We start from the raw sequence: 26,329 nt of genomic DNA, 5'->3' as shown, positions 1-26,329 counted from the left end.
ACTTTTGAAAAAGTTCATTCTCAAAAAAAAAAAAAAAAAAAAAAAACTTTTGAAAAAGTTATATATATCTTGAATACATGACACACACAAATGCACAATATAATCAATTTCAACATTTTTCGTGCTTTATAAGCTAGGCAAGTCACTAATTTGGTGCATTGATCGATTCATTCATCTTAGCTTTGTATGTTGTTGAATGCTTCTGTTTATATACGCATATCATGGTGGTTACAAAGTTGGTTTACTAGTTAATGGGTTAGTTGCTATTACATATTTGTTGCTCTAGTATTTTGGAATTTTTATTTCATTATGGTACGTAGTATGTATCCGCAGAAAATGGTGATGATTTCTTCTCTTGGCCCTGTCATAAAGTTTTGGTAACTGGCATTCATGACAAGGATGAATATATAATTCTCTTAAATTCTTAATCTCTCGAACAAAGAACTAATCAAAATTTCATTGAATCAAAGCTAAGATGTCGATTTTTTTTAATTTATAGCCATTTGGAACTTTGAATAGAAAAGACTAAATCATTGATGCAGTTTATATTGAAAATCGAACAGATAACATTCAGACTGCTCTAATGACAAGACCACCATTAGAAAATACTCCTATCTAACATTTATAATTAGAAAATTCGGATCCTCTCTTAAGCTAAGTTATATGCTGAGCTACCTAAGCTTCGAATAAGATGGTGACACGTGTCATCAATGAGATTCATGCAAAAAAAAAAAAAAAAAAATTGAATTGATTGTCACCAACCCCTAACCATTTCCGTTTTAAGTTACTTAACAAACCCTCAAGGGCAGCCAGCCGACCTAAATCAAAAAATTCGTTGCACATGGACCATATGGGTAATTTGGGTCATTTTGCCAAGAACGTAGAAAAAGGAGCATCCAACATCCAACATCCAACATCCGAAATCGGGCCAAGTTTTCCTGACAATGATCAGTCCCTTTCTCGACAAGAACAACAATTGTACTACTAACTCTGACCAACAGTCTGTCCCACACCCTTCCCTAAACAATCGAGAACAAATAAGAGAGAATATCCATTACCAAGTAAAAGGTAATAACCCCCCATAATTAGCAAACAATTCCAATTTGAGAAAAGACAGCCAGAGAAGAGAATGGCATGCACGTTTTTTTTGTATGGAAATCTTTGCTTCCTTCCTTCCTTCTTTTCGTTACACACGTTTTTGTTAAATTAAAAATTTCTCTCTTTCTCTCACTCACAGCGAAGACAGCCCAAACGTGTTAGGCTGCAGCTCACAATTAGAGAAGGTATCGCTTCACCCCTCATAATAGTTTTTTCCCAAATCCTTATCTTAATTTTTCGATAAAGATTCAATCTTTTTTGGTTTATTTAGTTTTTATTACCAAACCAAACCATTTAAAAAAAAAAAAAAAAAAAACCATAATCCAACCTCCTTTTCCCTTCTTCTTTATCTCTCTCTTTCTCCACCATCATTTTTCCTCCGCCCAATTTCCCCTATTTTCTGAAGAAACGTTTCGTCGCTTTGTTTCTCTCCGATCCCAATACTGATCTTGGCCAAAGCTTCAATCTTTATCGGTTTCGGGGCTTGATTCGATGATGGTCAATGCGGGTCAATGATCTTCTGATTAGGGTTCCAGTTCGACGTCTGCGATCGCCGATTTGGGGTTCGTGGCATTGTTGAATATCTAGTCGGAGGAGGCGGGTCATTGATTTGGAGAATTGTGGGGTTATTATTGAGGAAAAAGTCGGATTCTTTTTCCAATTGGGGATTGATTTAATGCGTTGATTGTGACCTTTTGGGGGTGATTAGGCCGAGTTGTTGGGAGTAAACGTAAGATTTTTGGAGATTTGGGGGTTATTTGTTTGGTGGGTGTGAGGTTATGCACACAATAAAGGCTTGCATTGGGCAGAAATCTTGGCCATTTTGAGCTTCTGGGTTGAGCTGTGTGTTGGAAGATTGTTGAATCATGGAGCATGTGATTGCTGGAAAGTTTAAGCTGGGGAGGAAGATTGGGAGTGGCTCTTTCGGAGAACTCTATCTAGGTATGATAAACAGCCCTTGATTCTTTTTTTTTTTTTTTTCCTTTTTGATTACTAATGCATTGTGTTATTGTATTTTGTTTTTTTTTGGCTTTTAATGAAAATTCGTGTGCTGTGGTTGTAGGTGTCAATGTACAAACCGGAGAGGAGGTTGCTGTGAAACTGGTATGTGATTGGTCCTGAAAATGCTTGAATCAGTTTTGATGCGTGGTCTGTGGTCAAATGTTTTTAAGCTTTCTCTAGTTTTGTACCTAAACTGTAATTGGGTAGCTTCTTCTTTTGGTAATTATTTTTGGTTTGTTGGTCATAAGATTTTGGTGATTGGGTAGTTTTGGCTCTTGAAACCAAGTTTGAGAATATTATTGCGTGTCTGATGTTTTTGTATTCTATTCCAAGAGCTTCAGCTCAGGAGGTGTGGCAATCATAGGGATGATGATAAAGGTGTAGGTCTAGGTTCTAGGTACCATAAAAAGAGATGTAGAAGTTGGATCCTACGGTGATCAAGTCATTTTCGTACAAAATGTGTCAGAAGACACTGCTATCACTAGCGTAAATCAAAGGGAAAAATGAACACTAAGGCTCTTCTAAAATCCTTGTTAAAAGAGTAGGTTGAAGTCACAATTGATACTTCATCTTTTCCTTTTTGAGTTTGATTATGGATTGCATTCTGATCTCATAAAAACTTCTAGCCTGGTGCAACTTTTTTATTCCCTAGTTATAACAATTACATGCAACTCTTTAGCTTACAACCTGTATGAGTTATTGGCTAAATTGATTTCTAATATTCCAGGAACCTGTGAAGACCAAGCATCCCCAGCTTCACTATGAGTCCAAATTGTACATGCTTCTTCAGGGAGGAAGTAAGTCTCTTTATCCTTATCTGCATGCGAGTGTATGTGTCTCACCTTCTACCTCAATGAAAATGATTTTTTTCTTTTCTTTTAATGAAGCGGGAATCCCCCACCTGAAGTGGTTTGGAGTTGAGGGTGACTACAACGTCATGGTTATTGATCTTCTGGGACCAAGTTTGGAAGATTTGTTCAACTATTGTAATAGGAAGTTTACATTGAAAACAGTTTTGATGCTTGCAGATCAATTAGTAAGTACTTTTGGCTATCCTTTACCATATGTTGAAAATGGCCAGGATTATAATTGTTTTTCCTTCTTCCACATTTCATCTTTTCAGATTAACAGAGTCGAGTACATGCACTCAAGAGGTTTCCTTCATCGTGATATAAAACCTGACAACTTTTTAATGGGCCTAGGGCGTAAAGCCAATCAGGTATATTATTATTGTTTTGTTGTAGTTAGTGTTGGGAAAACACAGTATTTGTAGACATATGTTATTAGGGTTGTTGAAAATTCATCTCTCTATTTGAGATCTCAAATAATATTAGGGTTGTTGGTTTAGATATTACTTAATAAACCTACTGCTTTCTCTTTTATTTTGTTACTGTAATGTAGCTTTCAATTACTTGTCACAGGTATATGCTATTGATTATGGCCTTGCAAAGAAGTATAGGGATCTCCAGACTCACAAGCACATACCATACAGGTGAGTTGTTATGTAATGTATTATATATCTTTTGTGTTGTGGGCTAAATTTCTTCCATGCATGACATGTGTTATACAGTATGGACTTAAATCTTCTCTCTTCCTATTTCCTGCATACCAGTTTTTTTTTCTCTAGTTTTTGTGCTTTCAAATTCTGCTGGTAACAAGGTTGTTGTCAAAGCTCATCCTTTTCCCTTTTTTATTCTTTTCATTTATTAGGGAGAACAAGAACCTCACAGGCACCGCCCGCTATGCAAGTGTTAACACTCATCTTGGAATTGGTGAGAAATATTATCTATCATGATATGTTACTATCTAATGCTAGGTGCGCTTACATACCTGACATATCTGACTTTCTATATTCATTGCGTTTAATTGCACTTACAGAACAAAGCAGAAGGGATGATCTGGAATCACTTGGTTATGTGCTTATGTATTTCTTAAGAGGAAGGTAAAACATATTTTTCTTGCACTTGTGTTCATGTTTTTAGCTGTATTTTATGCCTGATATTAGGTATTTGATGCAGCCTTATCTCTTATGTTTAATATCTTTTTCTTTCTTTCTCAATCAGCCTTCCCTGGCAAGGATTGAAGGCTGGCACAAAAAAGCAAAAATATGACAAAATCAGTGAAAAGAAAATGTCAACTCCTATAGAGGTATCAACTTCTCTCATGCATTCTTATTACACTCACAACTTATGCAGCTGATATTGGCTTTCTTTTGGTGCTCTGAATTCTTTTTCTTGTTGCTACATGGATAACATAGCCACAGATATGTTTAACAGGTGCTTTGCAGATCACATCCATCTGAGTTTGTATCCTACTTTCACTACTGCCGATCATTGCGGTTTGAAGACAAGCCGGATTATTCATACCTGAAGAGGCTTTTTCGAGACTTATTTATTCGAGAAGGTAAGCCCAACTCTGGCCGTTTTTCATATAATTGTTTTCTTGTATTCAATTTTAATAGGTTCTGGCACTTACTTTTTACTTATTGGGGACTTGGGGTATTGACATTGTGATTACATATAGGTTATCAATTTGACTATGTATTTGACTGGACCGTACTGAAGTACCCTCAGATTGGTGGAAGCTCTAGAGGATGGGTAAGTCTTTGGAAAATCTTAGGTTCAAATTTCTTATTTTGCAAGATCATAATTTATTTTGTTCTTTTCTATTTCAGCATTCCAGTGGAAAAGCAGGTGCAAATGCGGGACCATCTGGGGAAAGACCTGAAAGAGTCTCAGGTACTGTTCTCTCTTGAAAAGACTTTTGAACTAAGGCGCCAGTGATTATTTGCCCTTGATAATTCAATTAAGTTTTGGATTTAGTGTATGCTTTTGACATCAAGGTCCTGTTAGATTCTTAAATCGTAAACTTAAAGCTTGATGGTTCTTAGCGTTGAGTTCTCGGCTAGGCGATTCCTTAATCCTTTATGTTTACGATCTATTTAGGATCGGATACCAGATTTTTGTTTCTTTAGTATGACTTCCCTTCATAAGCCTTTATTGAACTTTCCACTACCATTTTACAGTCAACATTTTTCTCTTTGGTTACACAATGCTTAATTCCTGCTATGCAATTTTTTATTCAGTTGGAAAAGAGATTCGAGAAAGATTCTCAGGTGCAGTTGAAGCATTTTCGAGGAGAAATACCACAGCTTCTAGTCCACGTCAAGATCACTACAAGCACAGGTCTTTTGAGGATGCAACTCCACCATCCCGAGACACGGTAAAGTTTAAATGATTGCAGTGTGTCTAGTATTTTGTTAAGTAGCCCCTTGTTTCTTTGGACCTGGACAGCTCTGTGTACTTCATGAACTTATTCTCTCTAAGATGCCTAGTAAAAGTCAGCTTTAGGCCTACCCATCTGAAATTTTATCATTATTCAATCTGAAGTCAACCAAGTGATTGCCCCCTGGGTTAATTTCCATATATAACTTAAAGTAGTTTTTGTTTGTTTTGGTAATTACAATGGCAGTACAGTTCTTTTGGTTCATTGTCATTGGGTGTAATTATTGCTTTTTCCTTTTGGTACGGTATTACTTATTTCTCTTCTTTGTTTTATCTTCTTCTCTATTTTTCCTGCAAACTCTTTGTTTTAAAATTTGCCTTGCCAGAGATCAACTTTGATAGGGCCTCAACTCAACAGACTCAAAATTGGAAATCAGGGGAAAATTCGAAAAATATTCAAAGAATAGAAGATTTGCAAACTAAGGATTTTAATACTCTATATTGATTCATAGTTAAATACTATTTGGGATCCTTGTTACTGCAAGTCCCTCTAAATATGTGTCTTCTTTTATCATCTCCTCACTGGCATTATATGCTTTTCACCTTTAATATTCCATCTTATTTACCACCATAGTCAAGTTTAAGTTGTGCATTGATTTCGTATAAACTCTTATGGAGTACTCTTGCTGCATTTTCAGCCCCATGATTCTGAAAGGGGACGCAATTCCTCCCGATATATTAGCACTTCAAGGAAGGCTGTGGCCAGCAGTAAGCCAAGTTCCTCAGGTGAGCCCAGTGAAGGTCGCACAAGCCGACTACTCTCAAACAGTAGCCGCCCATCTACTGGGCACCACCGAGTTCATTCTGGGCATGAATCCAAGCGCCCTGTTGCTACAAGAGGGACCCGTGATGATCCTCTCCGTAGCTTCGAGCTCCTCTCAATCAGGAAGTAATGGAGTTCAATATCTGCCTGGTCATGTAATGGATAATCACTCATCTATTTGATGAGCACCTGAGAAGAAACCACAAAACTCGCCTTTGTACATGGGATATTCCCGATGCTCCATCATTACGGATCTTCTTGCATGTCTTATGACAGCAATTCCCGACGCCTCCCACTTCTTGTCAAGAGTTTAAGGGCCGCTGTAACTGTGTATTAGAAGAAACATACATTCTTTGTCTCCTTAGCTGTAATAATTACTATTTCCTCACTATACACCTACTTTAAGTTTGAAACCGTTTCTTTGTTATTTGTATGCACCTCTCTATTTAAGAGTTTAATCAAGAGTGCTATAGCTTGAGCAGTTGAGCTTGGTCCGCTGGAAATTTCTATGTTCACCCCCTTGCAGTTGCTATATTTTTTATCAATAGCATGTTTCCATTCACATGAGCTTTAGGCTGACTAGCTCGACCATCTGTACTTGGAGATTTATAGGGACTGGTCTGAAGAATACTAGAAGTCTAGAACACGAGATTGGGCTCAGTAGTAGTTGGCTAGTTGCATTCAATTGATGAAATAGTGGATCTAGGTTTCAACTCTCATTTGTCGACTGAAGAGAAGCCTTCATTTATGATTGAACAAGATTACTTAGCACGGGTACTTGTTATGGCCTCGAAACCTTCAATCAAAAGAAAAACAGTACCTCCCACAACCTAGAAGCATTAAAACTTTCTTTGATTGGATGTTGAACTGAAATTAACCTACTTAGCTAAGCTGCTTTGCCGAGAAGAAAAAAAAAGGTTTGGCCAGAGTTGCTTTCTTTGTAGCCACTTGGGAATTAGCATTGGCAACTATGATCAGAAGGAGGATAGAAGGAAGAAGCAATTCATATGCATATTGAATTAGCTCACATATGTCCCCTCCTAAGTTAAGGAGGGTATATAAAAGCTTAGCTTCTCCGTATGTAGAGGCGCTAAGGAGAACAAGGGTAACAAAATATTTACAATGAACAATATTGCAAAAATCCGATATCAAATTCTGGGGAGAACAATAAAATAAAAAATCTTCTGCCCTTGAATCTTAACTCATGGATTTCTGAGAGCTGCCAATCTTTTCTCCAGCTCGTCAGTGCTAGAACTGTAAGAAGTTGAAACTCCATAGTTAAAAAAAAAATTAAGAAAAGGACAGGGAAACAACAAAAACTATTAGAAGTTCAAAAAGAGAAATTGCAATGAAGAAAGATATTGCAAATAGGATGCATTGATTCGTGTGAGGTGCTGCTAACTGCTAAGTGGACCATACAGTCACCACTGTAAACTGGCTATTATGTGGGTAGGTAATCACGAATTTCAATTTTACTATGAAATCTTCAGGCAGTTTAGTCCCATATGGTGAAGATGACATTTACTAGGAATCTATGTACAATGGATTGGAGGCCATACCTGCCAACACCCTGAGAGTTCTTTGCTGCAATTCTTCCTTTTGGAGCTGCTGACAACTGTCAATACATTAACACACAACACATCAGCTTAAAAACAAGGATTCCAGTTCATCCTAACAAATTAAGAAAGAAATGACTGTCGGTACCAACCTGTGAGGCAACATCGACACCAATTTCATCTAGCACCTGTTAAAAAGAAATTCAATCAAAGTTAATCTCGCCAATTCCTGGTTTCAAAGAACAATAGTCAACAACATCTATGAAGAATCAAAATCCTAATCTGCTTGTCGATCAATGCTATACAAGAAAGATCTGCAGCATCTAACTTAACCCCTTCTCAATCTTTCAGGTCCATTACCAGAAAACAACACAATTGCAGATAAGAACCAAACTTCAACTGATAACTTGTTCAGAAAGGTTTATGGATCCTTGGAAATTTAAAGAATTAATCTAATCACAGAGGAGTATCAGGCCTCGCTCAAACATAACATCTTTTCTTTGTTTTTTGGGTTATCTAAGTAAAAAGGTATTCATCTTAATATGAATGTAAGAAAAGATGCAAATAGTGGGGACGTACCTGGTTTGTCAGCTCCTCAGTTTCCTCTTCTGCCTCATCACTATCTATGGCATCATCTATAGTGTCAGACATCATTTCAGTCTGCATGAACGCGCTTTAAACTGTTATAATTCGCATAAAAACCAAAAGTAGATGAACATTATTTTGTGCAAAAATCTTACAGTCATATCCATCTGTGCAGACTGCTTCTGAAAGTCACGTATCACCTTTGCTTGCTTTGCAGGATCCATTTGCTGCAACAAGATATGAGCTTGTTACTCAATGAACTTAAATTTACTCCTTAGGACTATGGGAAGCAATATAGAAAAGAATATTCTCTTGGATTTTATTTACAAGGGAAAAGTAATTGTTTAACAAAAAGAAAAGAAAAAAAGATAACTGATGGCTTGGCTCAACATGAGTGATGAATGATGATGGGGCTTCTTTTAGACTAATGCTTCTAACTGGAGCCAGTTTTAACATCTTGCAACATATTGTTATGTAAAAGTTATAACAGCAAACTATACCAGTCTAACCTTATTCATAGCTGCCATTGCCTTACTAGCACCTTTCATGCCAACAGCAACTGATGACTGTGCGTGCATTGCCTGCAGGAGGATATAAATTTTACTAAGAGCACAACAACAGACCAGGATAAAAAGTTGAATCAGGATAAATCTCATATACAGATACAGAGTTGACAGTCGACCTGTGTATGAGTTGCTATTCCTCTCATTTGAGCCCTACTTCCTTGTAAGTTAGCTACCTGTTGCCTAAGCCTGATTAGCTGCCTGGCCAGTATTTTAGTTGCTGCCTGCAGAATTCAACGAAAAGGGCTTAACCATATACAAATCAACTACGTATGGCAAAATGCAATTTGCGGTCATTGAGTATTCCTGGACTGATGATAATAGTCAAACACAACACAGAACATACCTCATTTCCTGTTTTAGCAGTTCTCTTTATCTCAGCAACGAGCTTTTTTTCCTGAAAGAACAGGAAAATATATTCAATCTAAAGGCAATTAAACTAAAAAACTGTTAACTAAGTAAGAGTGTCAACTGCAAGTTCTTGACTTACTTCTAATTGCAATGCTCCAATTTCCTTCTCTATCCCTGTAGCAAAATGGGGAAAGGAAAAGTAAATAAGAGGATCAAAACGATGCCACTAAAAGCAGAATCATGGAAAAGCATCATAACAAGCTGATGCTATTCAATCCAGAATATCCATGTGTACACACACACACACACACACAAAAACTGGTGTAAACTACTAGTCAGCCGGACAAATTAATATGCTTTAAGTAACAGACCTAACCGCAAATCTAATCCATTCTATTCTAGCAAAATCATGGAAATGAGTCATAACAAGCCGACAACATTGAATCCAGACTAGCCATATGCATCTGTACGCACACCGGTCTAGCCGGAAAAAGTAAACTACTTCAAGAAATAAGAGTACTTTCATAGCTCAACCCACCTAGTCACAAAATCCAATCCAGTCTATTCAAGCATTGCAATCCCAAAACCAAACCCCAATTCCGCAATCACTCCAAAACCAACATAAATAAGTTCCCTTTACAATCCACTAATATAATTAACAAAAACACAATAAAGACATTACAATTTCCATGCTCTGAATTTAACCTTAAGGATCATGATCAACGATCACCGAAATCAACAAACTTTATTACCTCTAGTAGCATTAGTCATTTCTCTCTTGCTTTCCCGAAGCGCCTCTGCATCAAAAATCGAGAACCACACGCACAATTCAGATCCAATCAGCAAACAAAAAGCTTGAAATTCAGCTCAAATTCGAGAGAATTAGAACTAGGGCACTGACCTTTGGCGTTTGGCTTCTTGGAGAAGATGTTCATGGCGATCGTACCAGTTGGGATTGGACGCGGACTCAAGAGAGACTTGTTCAATAAAGCTTCAAACTTTGAAGAATGAGGAGACACAGAGGTTCAATCAAGGTTTGAGCTTTTCTCTGTTTTTTCCTTTTCCTATTTATTGTAATGGGTATAGGGACTTTTAGGTAAATATCATAATTGGTCCTCTGTGATTTCTCAAATTTCAATCGTGGCCCCTGATGAGAGAAGTGTGGGACTTTTCTTTCTTTAATCATTGGGAAACATTCTCACTCAATAATAAATGCTTTTTTCGATTTTTTCCCAGAGCCCTCATTTGCATTATCCTTTCTTTGCACTTGTGCTGTTGTGCATTAGAAATTTCCAAGTAAACGGCTAGTAGTAGAAGAATCTTGACATGATGATACCAAAGTAAGAATGATAATTAGTTAACGACTCCATCCCATTTGCTGGATTTTATAGTCATGACCCATGAAAAATCTAAATAAATATGTCAATTCTCCTCATCATCTTCACTACTCGTCTTATATTTGAAATAAGTTGACCTTCTTCTTATTTAATTCATGCTACAAGTCTTGGTTTCTCTCTGATTCATTATGAAAGACACAAGTCATTGCACTAACTAGTTTCTCCTCACTCATTCGTTCGTGTGTGTGTACAATACTAATAGTTCTTTTTTGCTATTCAAATTACATACCAATTCTATCTCATACATAGAGTAATGTTTTCTTAATTCAACCAAAGTCCAACCATCCGAAATTGTTCGATCGGTAAATATCATTTTTTGAATAAGTCTCATATTATATCTCGGATGAATTGCGCATCGCAGATGTTTGTTCTTAAATTGTTTATGACAAACACGTAGGGTCACGACACAAAGCGCACTGATTGCGAAGGAGGGCAACCGGGCAAATCTGAAGGCAAGTAAGGATAGAAGAGTCTCCAGTTTTCATCGCGCTAAACGCCAAACGAAATGAACAGTGAAATCGACCGCTCGTTTTATATTATAGTAGAATTTTCAACTTACCTATTGAAAAAAAAACAGAAAAAAAAGATACTCTCATTCACGTGACAGAGTAGACTTGAGTCACTTGACAGTGTGAATATTTCACAGGCGGTTTTAGATTTGATGACCCCAAAATTTAGTCTTCTCTTCTCCACTCTCGGCTCTTGGCCACCAAGTCTCCGTCTCCGGGCGGCAGTTTCCGTTACTCAATCCTACGTGGCTCTTTCTCTCCCCTCCTCCTTTTCTCTCTCTTCTATTTAACAAATCCCCCACACCACTTCTTCTCACCACCACCACCACCATCACCATCGTCATCATCATCCAATCTTTCTCTCTCTGCCCCAAAAACACCCTTCTCGCTCTTCTCTCTCTCTCTTCAGTCCAGGCACCGATTCTCGGCGCGTGGCTTCCACCCGCTCAGAACCGCAGGCCTACACCGACCTCCGACTTCAAAGATTTCAGCTTGCCGTTGATGCTGGATTGAAGCAGACTATTGGCGGATTGAAGAGAGCGGTATCGGAAAGTTAGAGACTTTTCTTTCTTTCTTCTTCTTCTTCTTCTTCTTCTTCGGTGTTTGTTTGGAGCCTAGGGTTTTCAGACGAGGAGGCGTTGAAAGCAAAGCTCAGTGGTTGCCAGGAGTTGAGAGATTAGCGATTGTGATGATTTTAGGGATTGACGGATTGAAGTTGCGACGATGGATATAGACGCAGTAGTAGGCGGCGATTTTGCTTCACTGGATCCTGAGCTTTTACAGCTCCCGGAATTGTCACCCTTTGCTCTCAAAGCCAGTCCCCAAATCGCCGACGACTTGTTTTCTCAGTGGCTCTCGCTTCCTCAGACTGGCCGCCTGGTAAAACTTCTACTTACTCTTTTCTTTCTGTGTAACTTTTTTGTTACCATGGTCGATCAAGCTTAGCTTAGCTCTGTATTTATTGTTTGGAAAAAGTACATGGCTTTTATTGTTGGTTCATTACTTCAATTACCGTAGAGCTGTCATTTCATTTTGCTAATAGTAGTTTTCGACTTTAAACGATGCTGGATGTGATTGCTGGAAGCAAGTGTATTGGAATAAGTTTGTTTTAGCTGATGGTCGATCACTGTTTGATTTGACAGGTGAAATCTTTGATAGATGATGCATCGTCAGGCATTTCTATCGGTGCCCAAGGGAACTCTCTTAGTGCAAATGCCGCTGGGATCAACTCACTGCCTTCCATGTTTCAGGCTGGTAGTACACCCCCACTTTCACCGCGAAGTTCCTCTGGCTCTCCACGCTCTTCAAAGCCGAAAACCAGCCCCTCTTCGCTGGGCTCTCCGCTAAAATTGGTTAGTGAACCAGTGAGAGAAGCCATTCCCCAGGTTGAACTCAATACTCCTGCAAAAACCTGAGATTTACTTGTGTAGCTTGAAAAATGGGGTATTGTTATGTTGTCACTTGTCAAGGTCCTTTGATAAATTCTCAAATTGTTGTACGTATGCTTGCAGTTCTATTTTCAAAATGGTCGCCCACCACCTAACGGACTTAAGGAACAATGTCTTTCCAGAATTGATGACCTTTTCAGCAGTCATATGGATGGATTGCAAGTGCAGGGTAAGATGTGTCTCTGATTTGCAGATAAAAGAAACAAACTCTCTCTTTCTATTCTTTGCCAATACACTTTCCAGATATTAAGGAATATAAGTTCATTTTTAGCAAGGGGTTTATTTTACTTTTTTTTTGCTTGTGCAGAGTTTAAGACGGTTACAAAGGAAGTGTGCAAGCTACCGACATTTTTATCTTCTGCTCTCTTTAGAAAGATAGATACCGGCTGCAGTGGGATAGTGACCAGGTATGCAGTTGATGTAATTTAGCATAGTAGATACAGGACCTAGTTATTGTGGTATCTGAACTCGTAAATCGAGAAAAAATAAATATCTATGAAATGATTGTTTTCATTTGTTTCATATGTGGCCATTACATACTGCAATCTCTCTCTCTCTTAATAATTGAACAAGGAAAATGATGTAAAGTGAAGTAATAGAGCCTCCTAAGAGACGAGAATAGAGAAACATTAGGTTCTGATATTTGCAGCTTACTTCCATTGTAAATATTTGGCGAATGAAAAGATGTTTACTCCGACCCCAGCTGCATATGTGCAATATTTATATCATTTGCAGTCCTTCTGCCTCTTGTTGTATTCCCTTTGTTCAATAACAGATGTAGCTTTGCTACTTACAGAGTCAGGACTCTCATAACACTCCTATATGTTTACAGTTAATCTATGTTTTTTATTCATGTCATCATACAATTTTGAACTAGTAACATGGTGCTGATTCACATTTTTTTTTTTTTAGGGATGCATTCATCAGATATTGGGTTGATGGCAATATGATGACAATGGATACGGCAACTCAAGTATTTAAAATTTTAAAGCAGTCTGATTGCAATTACCTTACTCAGGTTTGATTTGAACTACTTTATTTGTTCTGCCTCAGCTTGCGACTTAATTGATTCCCTTTGTGCTCTGAAGATAATCATATATCACTTATGTGTACATGGTTTTACCTTTCTTGGTCTACATGCCAATTTGCAATTGTTGATTTGCATTATGCAATGCAGGTAGACTTCAAACCTGTACTTCTAGAGCTTGTGGCAACCCATCCAGGACTGGAATTTTTACATGGAACTCCTGAATTTCAAGAAAGATATGGTATGCGTTTTTATACTGCCAAGTAAAAAAAAACAATGTTTATTGTTTTCTAATGTTTTTATCTTATGGAAGTTTATAATGCCATAGCCTAGCTATTTAGGCTAGTTAAAATGGTTTCATATCTAGGGAAGAATGCGAGTAATCGATTTTACCATATTCTTTATAGCTGGGTACAATCTGGATTTTGGATGATACACAGTTTTGATTGAATTCATTGTAGAAATGGCTGAACTTTATTCTTTGGTCATAATGGAAAGAAGTTATACTGAGTTTTTGAATGAATTAACAAACAATATTGTTACATGTTTAAATATTAGGTTTGGTACATAATGAACCAGTGAGGGAAGATAATGCTGCTATAGAAAATAATATATTGTTACACTATGCTCACTCTGTTTAATGATATTGAATATGATGTTTTCTTTTTCTTTCCTAACGCTAAACACCTTTTATTTGCCATAATTAAATTTGCTCACATAAACTTATTTTCAATGGACCAGCTGAAACTGTCATTTACAGAATATTTTACTACATCAGTAGATCGGGAACTGGCCGTCTTACCCTCAGGGAGCTGAAACGAGGAAATCTTATTGCTGCTATGCAACATGCAGATGAGGAAGAGGATATTAATAAAGTTCTGAGGTTTGCTTATGATTTTCAATGGCTCTTTGAGTACAATTAGAGTTGTTGCCTTATGCTTTCGTTGTATAAGCAGTCCAACCTTTACATATTTGTTTGTGTGTCTCTAGTGATTATACTGAAAACTCTGACTTTTAATTAAGGGTTCTAATAGTTCGACTATTAATTTACATGAAACAATATATTGAGATCATGGCATATTCACTTTGCTTAGAATGCTAATGAAGACAAGGAAGAAATCTGATTTTTCTTCCTTAAAGTATTTTGTTGAAGTCTGAAGTTCTGTTATTTATATTCTCTATGCCAAATTTCAGGTACTTCTCTTATGAACATTTTTATGTAATATACTGCAAGTTTTGGGAGCTGGATACAGACCATGACTTCTTCATTGACAAAGAGAACCTCATTAGATATGGTAACCATGCCCTTACCTACAGGATCGTTGATAGAATATTTTCACAGGTTGGTTTTTGTTTCATTAAAGGTTCTTCTAACTTCTGAAACAAATGAAGTTGACAAATTATTACCTAAATAGGGTTCCCACGTTGATTGTATCTGTTCGATTCCTTTTCAGGTTCCGAGGAAGTTTACTAGCAAGATCGAAGGGAAGATGGGTTATGAAGATTTTGTGTACTTCATGCTGTCAGAGGAGGATAAGTCATGTGAACCTAGCCTTGAGTATTGGTATATATATCTCTTTGTTTCTTTGTTCTTTCTACACTTTGACATTTGGTATTTTCATATGGTGTGGAATTTGTAGTATTTAAGAAGACGGATCAATCTTTTTATTTTTAAGCAGTAGTAGTCATGGTTATACATATCACCTAGCATAGAGTAAAACCTATAGTAACCCAAAACTTGGCAGTTGGTGTAATATTCTATCTAGAATTTCCTTTCATGCAACATAGGTAGTTAAAACTAATCAATGTCTAAAATAGGTACAAAAAATTGACTTCCCCACTGTCTGAACCTCCTTAAAAGTTATCAGATGTGTCTGAATTATAGGTTATGATTCCCTTTTTATAAGCAACTGTAAGACTCAATATGTGAGGAGCATTCTATTTCAATCTCACCCAAAGTGCCTGTTGGCATGCCAGTATTTAGAAATGAGATGTTTAGCTGAGATAAATCATGGCGTCTTCATTAATATCATGTATTGGCTACCCCGATTTGTGATTCATTTATGGGATGTATTTCTATTAGACAGAGACATTCATTAATAATCTATTTAATGCTAGAGATGTTTTTTCATATACTAGTGAGTAGTCACCATAAACGATGTTGCGATGACAAACCCGATTTTGATGCTATGCTACCCATGTGTAGTCATGTTTTACTGTTGGGGTTGTTTTCTAGTGTTACTTATTCAATATTATTTTGGTAGGTTCAAATGTATAGATTTGGATGGAAATGGAGTCCTTACACGGAATGAGTTGCAGTTCTTTTATGAGGAGCAGTTGCATCGTATGGAATGCATGGCCCAAGAACCTGTTCTATTTGAGGATATTTTATGCCAAATAGTAGACATGATTGGACCTGAGGTAAAACATCATCGTCTTTGTTATTCTTATTGTTATTGTTGTCTTACTGACGTGAGATCGTACTCGTGTACTCTTTTGAAATGACGAATTTTGATATCCTACTTGCAGAAGGAAGATTATTTCACACTAAAGGACTTGAAAGGTTGCAAACTTTCTGGAAATTTCTTTAACATCCTTTTCAACCTCAATAAGTTCATAGCGTTTGAAAGTCGTGATCCATTTCTTATTCGTCAGGTATTTTCCTATAAGCTGGTGTTTTAAGGTGTTGTGCATATTTTCAAATTGAAAAATGCATAATAACAGATGCGGAATATTTGGTGTAAGCAGGAACGCGAGGATCCAAGTTTGACAGAGTGGGATCGCTTTGCACACAGAGAGTATATAAGGCTTTCAATGGAAGAAGATGGTGAGAATGCCTCTAATGGAAGTGTAGAAGTTTGGGATGAATCACTGGAGGCTCCTTTTTAAGTAAAATGAGGTGAGTTTTACATTGAGCTCCACTGGAAAGTGAAAAGTTTTGGGAATACAGGTGTAAATTTCACTTCTATAATGATGTAATGAAATGTGTTTTCTTTCTAAAGCAAAACAAGGTTTTTAGCATTTCAATTGGAGTCCTTGCTCTATTATAAAGTGGAAAATCCAATACATGATGGTCCTCATTAGGGGGCTTAACTGACCCTTTTATATTGGTACTTCTAGTTTTTATTTCTAAGGAAAAAAAAAAAAAAACATGTTGTGAAGAGCCAAAGGAGAGGGAAGGTTAGACCTCAGCTTTGGATGTGGTGATAATGCTCACTGCCATCGGAGCTGCCGTATAATTTCTTTAATATCAGAGTGGAATGTGTACTGGTAGCAACGCTTGCTAAACCAAAACATGAAGTGACTGGTGTCTGTATAATCAACATTCTTTTTTTTTCTTTTCAAAAGGCTGCAATGATTACTTATTAAACTTACATAGATTTAGATTTTTCACAGCAGCAAAATCAAGTGTGCCTTAACTACATTATTTCATCTTTTTCTGTTTCTGCAGCTGCCTATGAAATAGCTTGAGATGTTTTGTTGAGGTTTTCTCATTCAATGAAGAAACATCTGCTAAATCAAGGAGCTTCATGGTTCATCAGTGACTATAGTCCTCTTTTAACATTGAATCTGAAGCTTGGTCATGCAGCCTTCATCAATGATACATTTCAAGCTTTATCATCTACCTTGGCACTCAAAGTTTACGCGATAGGCAATGTAGGTGTGCCTTTGATCAAATTCAAGGTCCACCCTGGAAAACTACTGTGAATCTCTCCTTTGCAATGGAAGATATATCACTCCACAGTCCCACATCTCGCTTCGCAGTCCGCATTGTTATCATGGGAGTTTGATAAGCTGCTTACTTCTTGTCTTGTGCTCCTTTGTGGTTAAGGTGACCACTGGCAAGTTATGTCTTATAAGTTGTGAACTTCAAATGGCTTGTAATATTGCAGAGTTGTCTTCTCTATCATTGTATCTTGTTTATAGGTTCGTTTATTGGATTTGTGATTAAAAGGTAATACGTATGTGGATGTCTATTTATTGTTTCACACACTAGCTAAATGGCATCCTCCCTCACTGTTCCATTCAATTGAACAAGATTGGACAAGGTCTCCTCTAACAATATTTATTCAAAACATTGTGCACTGTTTAAATCTGTAGACGTGGTAGTTTAACTACATCTATAGCCCTGACTCCTAAGCATTGACCAAGCTAACCAAATAAACCATATTTTAATACGCTCAATGTTCTATTATAGATCATTTAGTCGCCCATTGTTATGGCAAGACACATTTTAGATTGAAAATGTAACTAAAGTAAAGCATTCCAAATTAGCTCATAAAATGTAACAATAATATTATAAAAATAACTATCAACTCCTTAAAGAAAGTTCCTGGCTTCCATTTCAATTCAAACAAATTCATAAAATAGTGATAACCTGCCCATCATTTCAAAGAACTCTCACAGCTATGACCTAACCAAAATAACAAGATGGGCTACCACTATGAATCAAAACAGCAGCAACCCAATATCTTGTAACAAGATTGCAATACTTAAAACAGTTTCAGACTGCACTTGATTTCTTCAGCTTTGTTAGCTCCTGCCTGACAATTCCAGCTTTCTGCACAAACACAAATATAAAGCACATTAGCACTCAATTACATCAGCGAAAAGTAGAAACATGGATGCATACAAGTATACAACTGATCAGATTCTCAAAACTTTTATTCATCTCTACAAAAGCATCGGTCAGGAGGCTCTTTATTTTTGAATAAAGTATAACGAAATGCAAATCTAGTGTAAACCATGCTCAACTAACAGAGGTCAGCTGTCTTGTTTACTTGCAGTTGAAATTGAAGAAACAAATCTCCTGTAAAACAAATCGGAAGGCCAATCCCTACCTAGACTAGGGTCTAACACTCATGATATAGCATAGCTCTACCACCCAAAATAGTGTAGGAAATATAAGTACAAAAATCTAACAGCATACCTTGATCTTGGCCAACATGAGCTTGAACCTATCGAAATCATTAAGCGACGCTCTTCTCTTCTGCACTATCAGCTTCCTTCCCCATGAACTCTGTTCCCATTTGTTCTTAACATCTGCCACCATCAAACACAAAAAACCAAATCAGGTAACCATCAAATAAAGTTAAACAACAAAAGACAACTCAAATCAATAGCTTTACACTCACCACCAGCCTCCATGGCAGCAATCAGAGTCTTCTTCTTCGGAACCCTGGGGATCTCAATCTTGATATCAGTAAGCGATAGCCTCTTGAAGTTCATCTGGGTCCTCACCATATCAGGTGCATCAACCAGAGCCTGCCCCAACAGTAAAAAAACAAAACTCAGCCCCAAAATTTCAAACCATGATCTCACACAAAATGCAAAAACCCAGTATCACACAACACATTTAATCCATAATTACATACATACATGTATTAACTTAATAAAAAATTTCGCTTCCACCAACTACTTATTGCAAATTAGTCCACTTTTGCATCCCACAAATTCCATCAAATCATGAAACCCTAAAAATCTAATCTTTCAACCCACTTCAATTGTAAAGCATAAAAATTTGATAGCTAAATCGACTGGGAAGAGAGGCATTTACGTAAATAAACACAAAACAGTACCCGATTCTGGTCGATGACATCGACAATCACGACGAGCCTACCGTAGTCCGGCCCGTAGTTGACCAGAGCCACCCGTCCGATCTCCACGTACCTCTTGAACGGCATTTTTCCGGGATCTGAGAGCAGTCGGTCGTCAGAGACAAATGACTAGTGTGTGTGAGGCAGAAGAGGCAGCAGAGCAGAGCTAGGGTTTCAGAAAGTGAGGAAGATATAAGGGTTTTGTTAAACCTGAGGTCGGATCACCTGTAGTCGAGACTACCGTGAAGCTTCTATATTTTTGCTTCTATGCCCTTGAATATTATAGTTTTCACAATAAAAGGATTTTACTTTTACTTATTTCAATAAATGCCCCAACTGTTTTCGTTTTTACTGTCCTACAAACCGTTAAAGCAAAGAAGGCACGACCACTCGGTATGCGGTTTTTATGAAGAAAGCTGAAATGGGTTATAGCAATTACAATTCTTAGTTTGGATTTGCGGTAAATGAAGGTACATGTTTTTAATGTTTTGGATTGGATATGTTGTGTTAGAAACAATAGGGTGGGAGATTGGGATGATAGAAGAATCTGGACTTTGTTTGTTTTCTGGGTGTTGTGTCATTGTTATAATGCTTGTGCAATCTTGGGAATGTGAAATTTTTAATATTGTTTGATTCATGTAAGATTGATGTTGGTAATGAAATGTGAAGATTTGGATTTGGATACAGAGAGAAAGATTGAGATTTTGGGTGTGTGATGGGTTCCTTTTATGCCATTATTAAAGTAGATGTTGGATTCGTTTCTGGTTTGTTTTTGGTTAAGGGGTTCTGACTCTTTATTTTGTTGTGTGTCCCCAGCCAATGAAGGACCGAAAGTGGGTGAATTGATTGTTGGGGGCTTTGATTGCGAGGGAAAATGGAGTTTTTTATGAAGAAAGCTTCCACAGCTGAGTTGGATGCTTTCTATCCAGTTAGAGAGGAATGCCGAGTTGAAGTCCCCAAGACCCGATTTAGGCTGAGGGTGAGTGTAGCTCGCTTCTCACTTCATTTTTGTTACTTTATAGTTTTGTTTTATATAATTCATCACCACTTTATGGAAGACTTAGCTTACACAATAGTCTACTGTTGGTTGCTTATCCTTTTTCTGGAAGTACTTTGCAAGTTGAAAGTAAGAGACGTTTTGTCCATTGAATAGTTTTCAGTTATCCAGTACCGATGTTTTTCTGCAGCATTATTATTAGATATTGAATTCATGATACAAGCACATGATCTATGTTTATTATCAACTTTCACAGGCTGGGAAAACTCTTAGTGCAAGAAGATGGCATGCTGCCTTCTCTGAAGATGGTCATTTGGATATAGCATCAGTGCTTAGACGAATCCAACGAGGGGTAAGCTCTTCTTTTTGTAACTTCTTTTATTGGGATTTTGGGAGGTGCTGGTTGGCGTTTCTTTATGTGTGCTCGTGTGTGTAAAAGTATGTCATTTCCCTCCGCCCAAAGACAAAAGAACGCACTGCACTTTTTCTTACAAATGCATCGCCCTCTCCTTGGTGGTGTTGAGTACACCATAGATGTTGCTCCTTTGGTTTACTAAAGTTAGAACCATATGTGTACGATTTTAAACTTACATCTTTCACTTCATTTATTATGCTAGGGCATCCATCCTGCAATTAAAGGTGTAGTCTGGGAATTCTTGTTAGGTTGTTTTGATCCAAGTAGCACCTTTGATGAACGGAATGATCTCAGGCAGCAGCGAAGGTAATACATTTTGTTTAGTTGTGATTTAATCTGTAGAGTATGGCTTTAAATTTAAGCACCATGGAGAAGCAACAGGGTATCCATGAAAGTTTTCTCTTACTTCCTCCTCCTAATGCTATTATGAACCTAATTATAATTTTATGCTGCTGGAAACATGAAAAGAACCTGGCTCTTCAAGTTTTGAATTGCTCTGGAATAACATAATTTGGGGTCATAGATAAATATGAAAAGGGGTTTTGAATTCTTATTCTCTTTAGTGTTGTACCCGTAGTCTGTGCTGTAGTTGTGTTCGGAAGTTAAATAGGGGTGCGTCATGCATGTGAATCGTGGGGGTGGTGAGGCTCTGGAGGGCAAGTGCTTTATTTTATGTGGTATGACTGGGAAGGATAGATCCTTTCTAGTTAAGATGGTGCCTCATGGCTTTTATGATTATCCAGATATGTCTTGTGACTCTTGCCTTCATCTATCTCGAATCAGAAGCTAACTTTTCCTTGGATTATTGGGGCATTTTAGGTTCCTGTGTACTTGGGTTCGTGCTTTTTTCTTTCTTCAACTATATTTTATATAACAGAACTCGTCATGCCATCAAGGTGCATAAGATTAATTTAAGATTTTTTACTCTGTGACAACTGTGTTTGCTTAACTTATACATCTTATATCTTTTCTGTCTTGTTCCAGCCTAACCGTGTTTTCTGAACCATCTAATATCTGAGATGACATATTAACGCGTCATCATTTGTGCTATGTCTTTTCTTTTCAAATTCTAGTGGCATTTCTTTCATTTTGGCACGTTGTCCTTCATGCATTCCTTTATCTTTTAATTAAATATAGTGACTTCATGTAAAACATTTGACTATTATAGGGAGATGTATGTCAGATTGAAAGCTGAATGCAATAAGATGGTTCCAGTTATTGGTAGTGGAAAATTTATTACAACACCGCTGGTCACGGATGATGGCGATCCAATAGATGGAGCACCAAATGGAGCAAGGCATGATGTTTCAGACAAGAAAGTGATTCAGTGGAAGCTTTTCTTGCATCAAATTGGTATATTTCTGTTCCCCATGTGTTACAAAACTTATATTTTTTGGTTGAGTTGTGAAACTATGACACGAGACCATCTGCGGTTAATATAATTGCAATGGGTAGGCTTGTGGAAAAGGGAAGAAAGCCAAGGTTCTCTGGGGATGCAGTGTTCTCGCTGTCTTTTGGGTGCTGTGGTTGGAAAGAAACAGAAGAATTTTTAAAGACTACTCGGGACTGGTTTCTTTTTATGTAAACGATCAACATATGCCCTTTATCTCATAAAAGCAAGAAAAAACAAAAGACAAACAGTACCATTAATCGACACTTTTCTTTCTTTCTTTTCTGTAGGAACATAATCACACTTTTTTATTCATTGCATGAATATCCAACACAATTACTAAAATTGTTGTAACTTTTCTCTTAATAATCGTCGTAGTATGTATTTTAAACCATGTCTATTGAATATTTTATGGTAACTGTAACTGTAACTTGTATTAAATATTAGCAGTGGTTAACTCAGCTGGATTTGGCTTGTAGGTTTGGACGTTGTTCGCACTGATCGGACACTTGTATTTTATGAGAGTGAAACTAATCAGGCAAAACTTTGGGAAATTCTTTCAGTTTATGCTTGGATGGACAACGATATTGGTTATGTTCAAGGTGAATTGCTGTGAATTTGGTTAATGTTCTGAAAAAGTTAAACAGTGTTAAGTGACATTTATAATGGGCATTTTTTGAGCAGGAATGAATGATATATGCTCGCCAATTGTCATTCTCATTGAAAATCACGCAGATGCATTTTGGTGTTTCGAACGTGCGATGCGAAAGCTGGTATATATTATATCTTAGCTTTGTGATACTATTGTTGGATACTTGGATTGCTACTTCAATGGAGCTGTGTTGACTACCTGCTTTTTGTATTCTTGTGTATGAACCTTTTATGAGCCACATGTAGGGCCATACCTAATTGTTAGTTTATAATGATTAGTCTATACTGGAATAGTTATTTCCTAGTAGTACCATTATGAGCAATTGTGGCTGTCTTAATCCTTGGGTAATTTGTCAATACATGTTTTCCAATGTACAATGAATTCTTTATTTCACAAAGATGCAAAGTGACTACTCAAACTAGCCATGTAAACTAGAATGAACTCCTAACCACCAAAATGGAGAAGTGGATTAGTATTAGAAGGATTTAGGACTATAGAAAGGCCTGTAAGGAAAGACACAGTTACAGAGTCTTGCAAGGATTTAATAGAAAAAATTGCTGGAGATTGAAATGCAGAAATATTCATAATTTCAACCTTGCACCGTGGGAATTTTATCTCGGTGGGGGTCCTCTGAATCATACTTCAGATAGTGATAGTACACAATTTGGGCAGTTTAGAGAATGTATGCAGATGTTAAAAGGGAATGATCAGCAGTGTAGGAAGTATCTTTGAGAAGGATTCCTTAGTGATTTTAATAGTGCAGGTAGTCACTTGATAGATGCTAGAATGTGGGCGGAGATGAATCTGTCATGCTCTGTATTAGTAAGGCAATGACTCAAATTGGGGAACTAGATGAGGCTGAAAAGAAGCAAGGGTCTATGGTTATAGAGACTTGTAAGCCTATAGTCTAGTTATTTCTTTCAACATGTGGGATGACCTAAGACTGTAGATACTGAAAAAGGAGTTGATCAGAGTATGGTCTCCAGAATAGTTGGGTTGGAGTCCTACATTTATCAAGCAGCAACTCGATTGGCTTTATCAGTTTGGTGTTTTTAGTTGCAATCTGATGGAGAAGCTGTTAAGTCATTCTTCCTTTGGTGTTTTGAGTTCGTCTGGTTCAGTTTTTTCATTGCTTTTGCAAAACTTCTTAAAATAATTTGTTGCATGATTGGTGCTTGTGATATGCTTTTGTTAGGGTATAATTCAGATTCCTGCTTTTGTTTCAAAAACAGAGAGAAAATTTTAGGTGCACTTCTACTTCGATGGGGGTGCAATCTCAGCTGGCTACGCTCTCCCAAGTAATCAGAACTATTGATCCTAAACTTCATCAACACCTTGGTAGGATTCCTCTATGCATTCCAATAATGCAGCTCCTTATTACTCAGCTAACTCCATTTCCTAATTGACAGAGGAACTAGATGGTGGGGAGTATTTATTTGCATTCCGCATGCTGATGGTGCTGTTCCGAAGAGAGTTTTCCTTTGTGGATTCACTGTATCTTTGGGAGGTGAGGATGAAACTGGACTTATATTTCCATCCAGGTTCTTTTTGTTATTAATAGCTACTTAATCTATTGAACTTCCATTCTTTTCTTTTTTTTCGTAAGCTTGATTTAAGACAGTAATATAGATTGGTTTCAGCTGATGTGGGCCATGGAATACAACCCAAACATTTTCTCATCGTACGAAACATCAAGCGCTGGTACTACACCACCTAATGCAAGTGACAAAGAACTAAAGGCATTTGGCAAGTTTGAGAGAAATAATGTCAAAACTGGATACACAGAACAACATGGTGCACTTTCCGTATTTCTTGTTGCCAGTGTTCTTGAGACCAAAAACAAGCAACTTTTAAAAAATGCCAAGGGTCTGGACGATGTTGTCAATGTTGGTCTCTCTCTCTCTCTCTCTCTCTCTCTCTCTCTCTCTCTCTCTCTCTCTCTCTCTCTCTCTGCATGTTATTTATATATATGTCTCCATTTATCTCATAGTTCGACCTCGTCTCCAGATCTTAGGCGACATAACAGGGAATCTGGATGCTAGAAAGGCATGTAATGAGGCATTGAAGATTCACAAAAAGTACCTGAAGGTATCTATGCGCTTTGTCCTGTATTGCATTATGTCATACTTGTTTCTCAGCATATTCATTATGCATTGTCTCCAAAAGTATAATCTGCAGCATGGTTAGCATTTGTCTTATATGTTTTGAGCAATCTGTTATGGACATGGTTAGAAACTTAATGATTTATTGGTTAGTTGCACTTGCAGAATGTGAAGTCGTAAACTTTTCCTTGGACAGCAGCTCTGTTTACCCAAATTTTGCAGCCAGGGCCAGGTGATGAAGACTTCGGCAACATTCTGCTACATACTGTGTACTGCCATATTTTCTTTGTAGTTAGTTCTCTGACTTCTCTCTACCTCTCCTAAAAAAAAGAAAGAACAAAAGAACAGTAAAACAGTGTAATTTTTGGGCTACGGCCCCCATACTTGACGAAAACCACAGATGAAGCATGCGCCATTTTCTATGAAGTGATCAAGATTTTGAACAAATTGCTTCTGCAGCGTGATGAGCCATCATTTTATTCTTTTGCATTACACATTGCATACATAAAAACGAGCTTTTAGGCTTAATGTCTCCCCCCTGTATTTGATAGTTTCATTAATCAAGGTTTAAGAGTAGCCGCACCAGACTTTTTTTCAGAAAAAAAAAAAAAGAGCTTTTATTTCCCCAATTACTTGAAGCCATCAATTTTATTCAAATTAAGCTAGCATGACTTGCGAAACAAAATCCTTTCATTACTTCAGACATCAAGTTTGATGGGAGCAGCCTTGGGAGAGAACGGTAATCCTCCTGGTTGTGTCTCATCATCTGCTGGACAGCATTTTCCACAGACTGGCCTTGACCGAACCACAGTGCACAGGCAACATTTGGTTTGGCATGGACCAGGGTCGCATCCTGTACCCCAAATAATACCACCAGTTTCATGAACTAATAGGGATATCTTAATACATGCTGAACAAAAATTACTGTTATACTAACTTTACCCCAAGGTCCGTCGTCAACACTCGGTGAAGACTCAAAGGTTGCTTCTGTGTGCTGGAGACTGGTAGTGAGCAACACCAAGAACAAGCAAACAAGGATTCTTGAAGATGATGACATTTTGAAGTAGTAGGGGAGTCGTGACTGAGGTTTTTGTTTCCTCTGCCTTTTGGCTTTTGTCTGTGTGTGTTTTGACTTAGATTATGATCTTTATATAGGGAGGAGCCAGGAGGATTCAGGAAAATGGGCGTCATGGTTCTTCGACTGATATAATTAGTGGTAAATAGGATTAAATGTTTACATCACATAGCAGTAATTATCGGCAATGAATATGACTATTTTGAGGAATTTGGTATACAAATGAAGGGACTACATCCTGGTTTATAAGGAAGTATCATAACGGCTAGTTTTGTACTTTGACTTGTGTTTAGAAAAACAGAACTTTGAAATTGGCATAAGTTGCATGTTGTTTCTTATCATTTGATTGATTTTGAGTAGCATACTCTAATTTGGTATGACATCCAAAGGTTATCCTTTCTCTACATCAAACATAAATGTCGTTCACATCTTCTGCTCCAAACAGTGTTTTTACATTATTAAGCTTGTAATCAACCATTCCTTGACTCCTGGATTCTGGAGGTCATGTACCTTCATTG

General features: G+C 37.4%; 5 protein-coding genes across 12 annotated transcripts; 3 read left to right on the top strand and 2 right to left on the bottom strand.

Moving 5' to 3' along the window:
- Positions 1 to 1,233: 1,233 nt before the first annotated feature.
- Positions 1,234 to 6,662, top strand: LOC133736431 (casein kinase 1-like protein 7). Its single transcript, XM_062163916.1, has 14 exons — positions 1,234 to 2,040; positions 2,162 to 2,202; positions 2,828 to 2,897; positions 2,988 to 3,136; positions 3,224 to 3,319; positions 3,522 to 3,592; positions 3,811 to 3,872; positions 3,979 to 4,042; positions 4,164 to 4,248; positions 4,377 to 4,503; positions 4,624 to 4,697; positions 4,775 to 4,838; positions 5,186 to 5,322; positions 6,023 to 6,662. The coding sequence occupies exons 1-14, from the start codon at positions 1,965 to 1,967 to the stop codon at positions 6,275 to 6,277; spliced, it is 1,371 nt and encodes a 456-aa protein (XP_062019900.1). The 5' UTR covers positions 1,234 to 1,964; the 3' UTR covers positions 6,278 to 6,662.
- A 471-nt stretch (positions 6,663 to 7,133) lies between these two features.
- On the bottom strand, positions 7,134 to 10,263 carry LOC133738077 (vacuolar protein sorting-associated protein 2 homolog 3). The gene is made up of 11 exons (XM_062165518.1): positions 10,104 to 10,263; positions 9,955 to 9,999; positions 9,342 to 9,376; positions 9,198 to 9,248; positions 8,971 to 9,075; positions 8,798 to 8,869; positions 8,444 to 8,515; positions 8,283 to 8,363; positions 7,856 to 7,891; positions 7,707 to 7,762; positions 7,134 to 7,401 (listed from the first exon to the last, which is right to left on the bottom strand). The coding sequence occupies exons 1-11, from the start codon at positions 10,135 to 10,137 to the stop codon at positions 7,350 to 7,352; spliced, it is 639 nt and encodes a 212-aa protein (XP_062021502.1). The 5' UTR covers positions 10,138 to 10,263; the 3' UTR covers positions 7,134 to 7,349.
- A 988-nt stretch (positions 10,264 to 11,251) lies between these two features.
- On the top strand, positions 11,252 to 17,572 carry LOC133740432 (probable serine/threonine protein phosphatase 2A regulatory subunit B''epsilon). 2 transcript variants are annotated; one of them, XM_062168387.1, is made up of 13 exons: positions 11,252 to 11,987; positions 12,251 to 12,460; positions 12,620 to 12,725; positions 12,864 to 12,963; positions 13,469 to 13,574; positions 13,734 to 13,824; positions 14,325 to 14,466; positions 14,778 to 14,925; positions 15,038 to 15,147; positions 15,848 to 16,004; positions 16,113 to 16,238; positions 16,332 to 16,482; positions 17,035 to 17,572. In XM_062168387.1, exons 1-12 carry the CDS (start codon positions 11,832 to 11,834, stop codon positions 16,470 to 16,472), a joined length of 1,593 nt encoding a protein of 530 aa, XP_062024371.1. In that variant the 5' UTR covers positions 11,252 to 11,831; the 3' UTR covers positions 16,473 to 16,482; positions 17,035 to 17,572. The 2 variants fall into 2 exon arrangements, with proteins under 2 accessions (XP_062024371.1, XP_062024370.1); XM_062168386.1 differs by having other exon boundaries at positions 11,253 to 11,987; positions 12,251 to 12,493.
- A 282-nt stretch (positions 17,573 to 17,854) lies between these two features.
- On the bottom strand, positions 17,855 to 19,359 carry LOC133740435 (large ribosomal subunit protein eL14y-like). Its single transcript, XM_062168396.1, has 4 exons — positions 19,163 to 19,359; positions 18,719 to 18,848; positions 18,514 to 18,626; positions 17,855 to 18,144 (listed from the first exon to the last, which is right to left on the bottom strand). The coding sequence occupies exons 1-4, from the start codon at positions 19,265 to 19,267 to the stop codon at positions 18,088 to 18,090; spliced, it is 405 nt and encodes a 134-aa protein (XP_062024380.1). The 5' UTR covers positions 19,268 to 19,359; the 3' UTR covers positions 17,855 to 18,087.
- Positions 19,360 to 19,496: 137 nt separating this feature from the next.
- LOC133740434 (uncharacterized) lies at positions 19,497 to 25,183 on the top strand. Of its 7 annotated transcripts, none has more exons than XM_062168391.1 (12): positions 19,497 to 19,650; positions 19,997 to 20,159; positions 20,434 to 20,529; positions 20,795 to 20,898; positions 21,761 to 21,945; positions 22,462 to 22,584; positions 22,667 to 22,755; positions 23,867 to 23,972; positions 24,044 to 24,141; positions 24,275 to 24,520; positions 24,642 to 24,722; positions 24,890 to 25,183. In XM_062168391.1, exons 2-12 carry the CDS (start codon positions 20,055 to 20,057, stop codon positions 24,914 to 24,916), a joined length of 1,260 nt encoding a protein of 419 aa, XP_062024375.1. In that variant the 5' UTR covers positions 19,497 to 19,650; positions 19,997 to 20,054; the 3' UTR covers positions 24,917 to 25,183. The 7 variants fall into 7 exon arrangements, with proteins under 7 accessions (XP_062024375.1, XP_062024374.1, XP_062024372.1 ...); XM_062168390.1 differs by having other exon boundaries at positions 24,044 to 24,175; positions 24,264 to 24,520; positions 24,902 to 25,183; XM_062168388.1 differs by having other exon boundaries at positions 24,044 to 24,175; positions 24,264 to 24,520.
- The last annotated feature ends 1,146 nt before the right edge of the window (positions 25,184 to 26,329 follow it).

Source organism: Rosa rugosa, chromosome 3 (genome assembly GCF_958449725.1).
Source record: "Rosa rugosa chromosome 3, drRosRugo1.1, whole genome shotgun sequence".
NCBI classification, from domain to species: Eukaryota; Viridiplantae; Streptophyta; class Magnoliopsida; order Rosales; family Rosaceae; genus Rosa; species Rosa rugosa.
This window is presented reverse-complemented; position numbering and strand designations above follow the sequence as displayed.

Excerpts from the sequence above, each read along its gene's own strand:
- LOC133736431 (XM_062163916.1), top strand. The coding sequence starts at position 1,965 with ATGGAGCATGTGATTGCTGGAAAGTTTAAGCTGGGGAGGAAGATTGGG. Across the intron at positions 3,873-3,978 it reads TAACACTCATCTTGGAATTG|AACAAAGCAGAAGGGATGAT; the intron begins GTGAGAAATATT and ends TTGCACTTACAG. Across the intron at positions 4,249-4,376 it reads AAATGTCAACTCCTATAGAG|GTGCTTTGCAGATCACATCC; the intron begins GTATCAACTTCT and ends TATGTTTAACAG.
- LOC133738077 (XM_062165518.1), bottom strand. The coding sequence starts at position 10,137 with ATGAACATCTTCTCCAAGAAGCCAAACGCCAAAG. Across the intron at positions 9,377-9,954 it reads AATGACTAATGCTACTAGAG|GGATAGAGAAGGAAATTGGA; the intron begins GTAATAAAGTTT and ends ATTTTGCTACAG. Across the intron at positions 8,870-8,970 it reads GAATAGCAACTCATACACAG|GCAATGCACGCACAGTCATC; the intron begins GTCGACTGTCAA and ends ATCCTCCTGCAG.
- LOC133740432 (XM_062168386.1), top strand. The coding sequence starts at position 11,832 with ATGGATATAGACGCAGTAGTAGGCGGCGATTTTGCTTCACTGGATCCT. Across the intron at positions 12,726-12,863 it reads GGATGGATTGCAAGTGCAGG|AGTTTAAGACGGTTACAAAG; the intron begins GTAAGATGTGTC and ends TTGCTTGTGCAG. Across the intron at positions 13,825-14,324 it reads TGAATTTCAAGAAAGATATG|CTGAAACTGTCATTTACAGA; the intron begins GTATGCGTTTTT and ends TCAATGGACCAG.
- LOC133740435 (XM_062168396.1), bottom strand. The coding sequence starts at position 19,267 with ATGCCGTTCAAGAGGTACGTGGAGATCGGACGGGTGGCTCTGGTCAAC. Across the intron at positions 18,849-19,162 it reads ATGTCATCGACCAGAATCGG|GCTCTGGTTGATGCACCTGA; the intron begins GTACTGTTTTGT and ends CTGTTGGGGCAG. Across the intron at positions 18,145-18,513 it reads TCATGTTGGCCAAGATCAAG|AAAGCTGGAATTGTCAGGCA; the intron begins GTATGCTGTTAG and ends GTGTTTGTGCAG.
- LOC133740434 (XM_062168388.1), top strand. The coding sequence starts at position 20,055 with ATGGAGTTTTTTATGAAGAAAGCTTCCACAGCTGAGTTGGATGCTTTC. Across the intron at positions 21,946-22,461 it reads GCTTTTCTTGCATCAAATTG|GTTTGGACGTTGTTCGCACT; the intron begins GTATATTTCTGT and ends TTTGGCTTGTAG. Across the intron at positions 22,585-22,666 it reads CGATATTGGTTATGTTCAAG|GAATGAATGATATATGCTCG; the intron begins GTGAATTGCTGT and ends TTTTTTGAGCAG.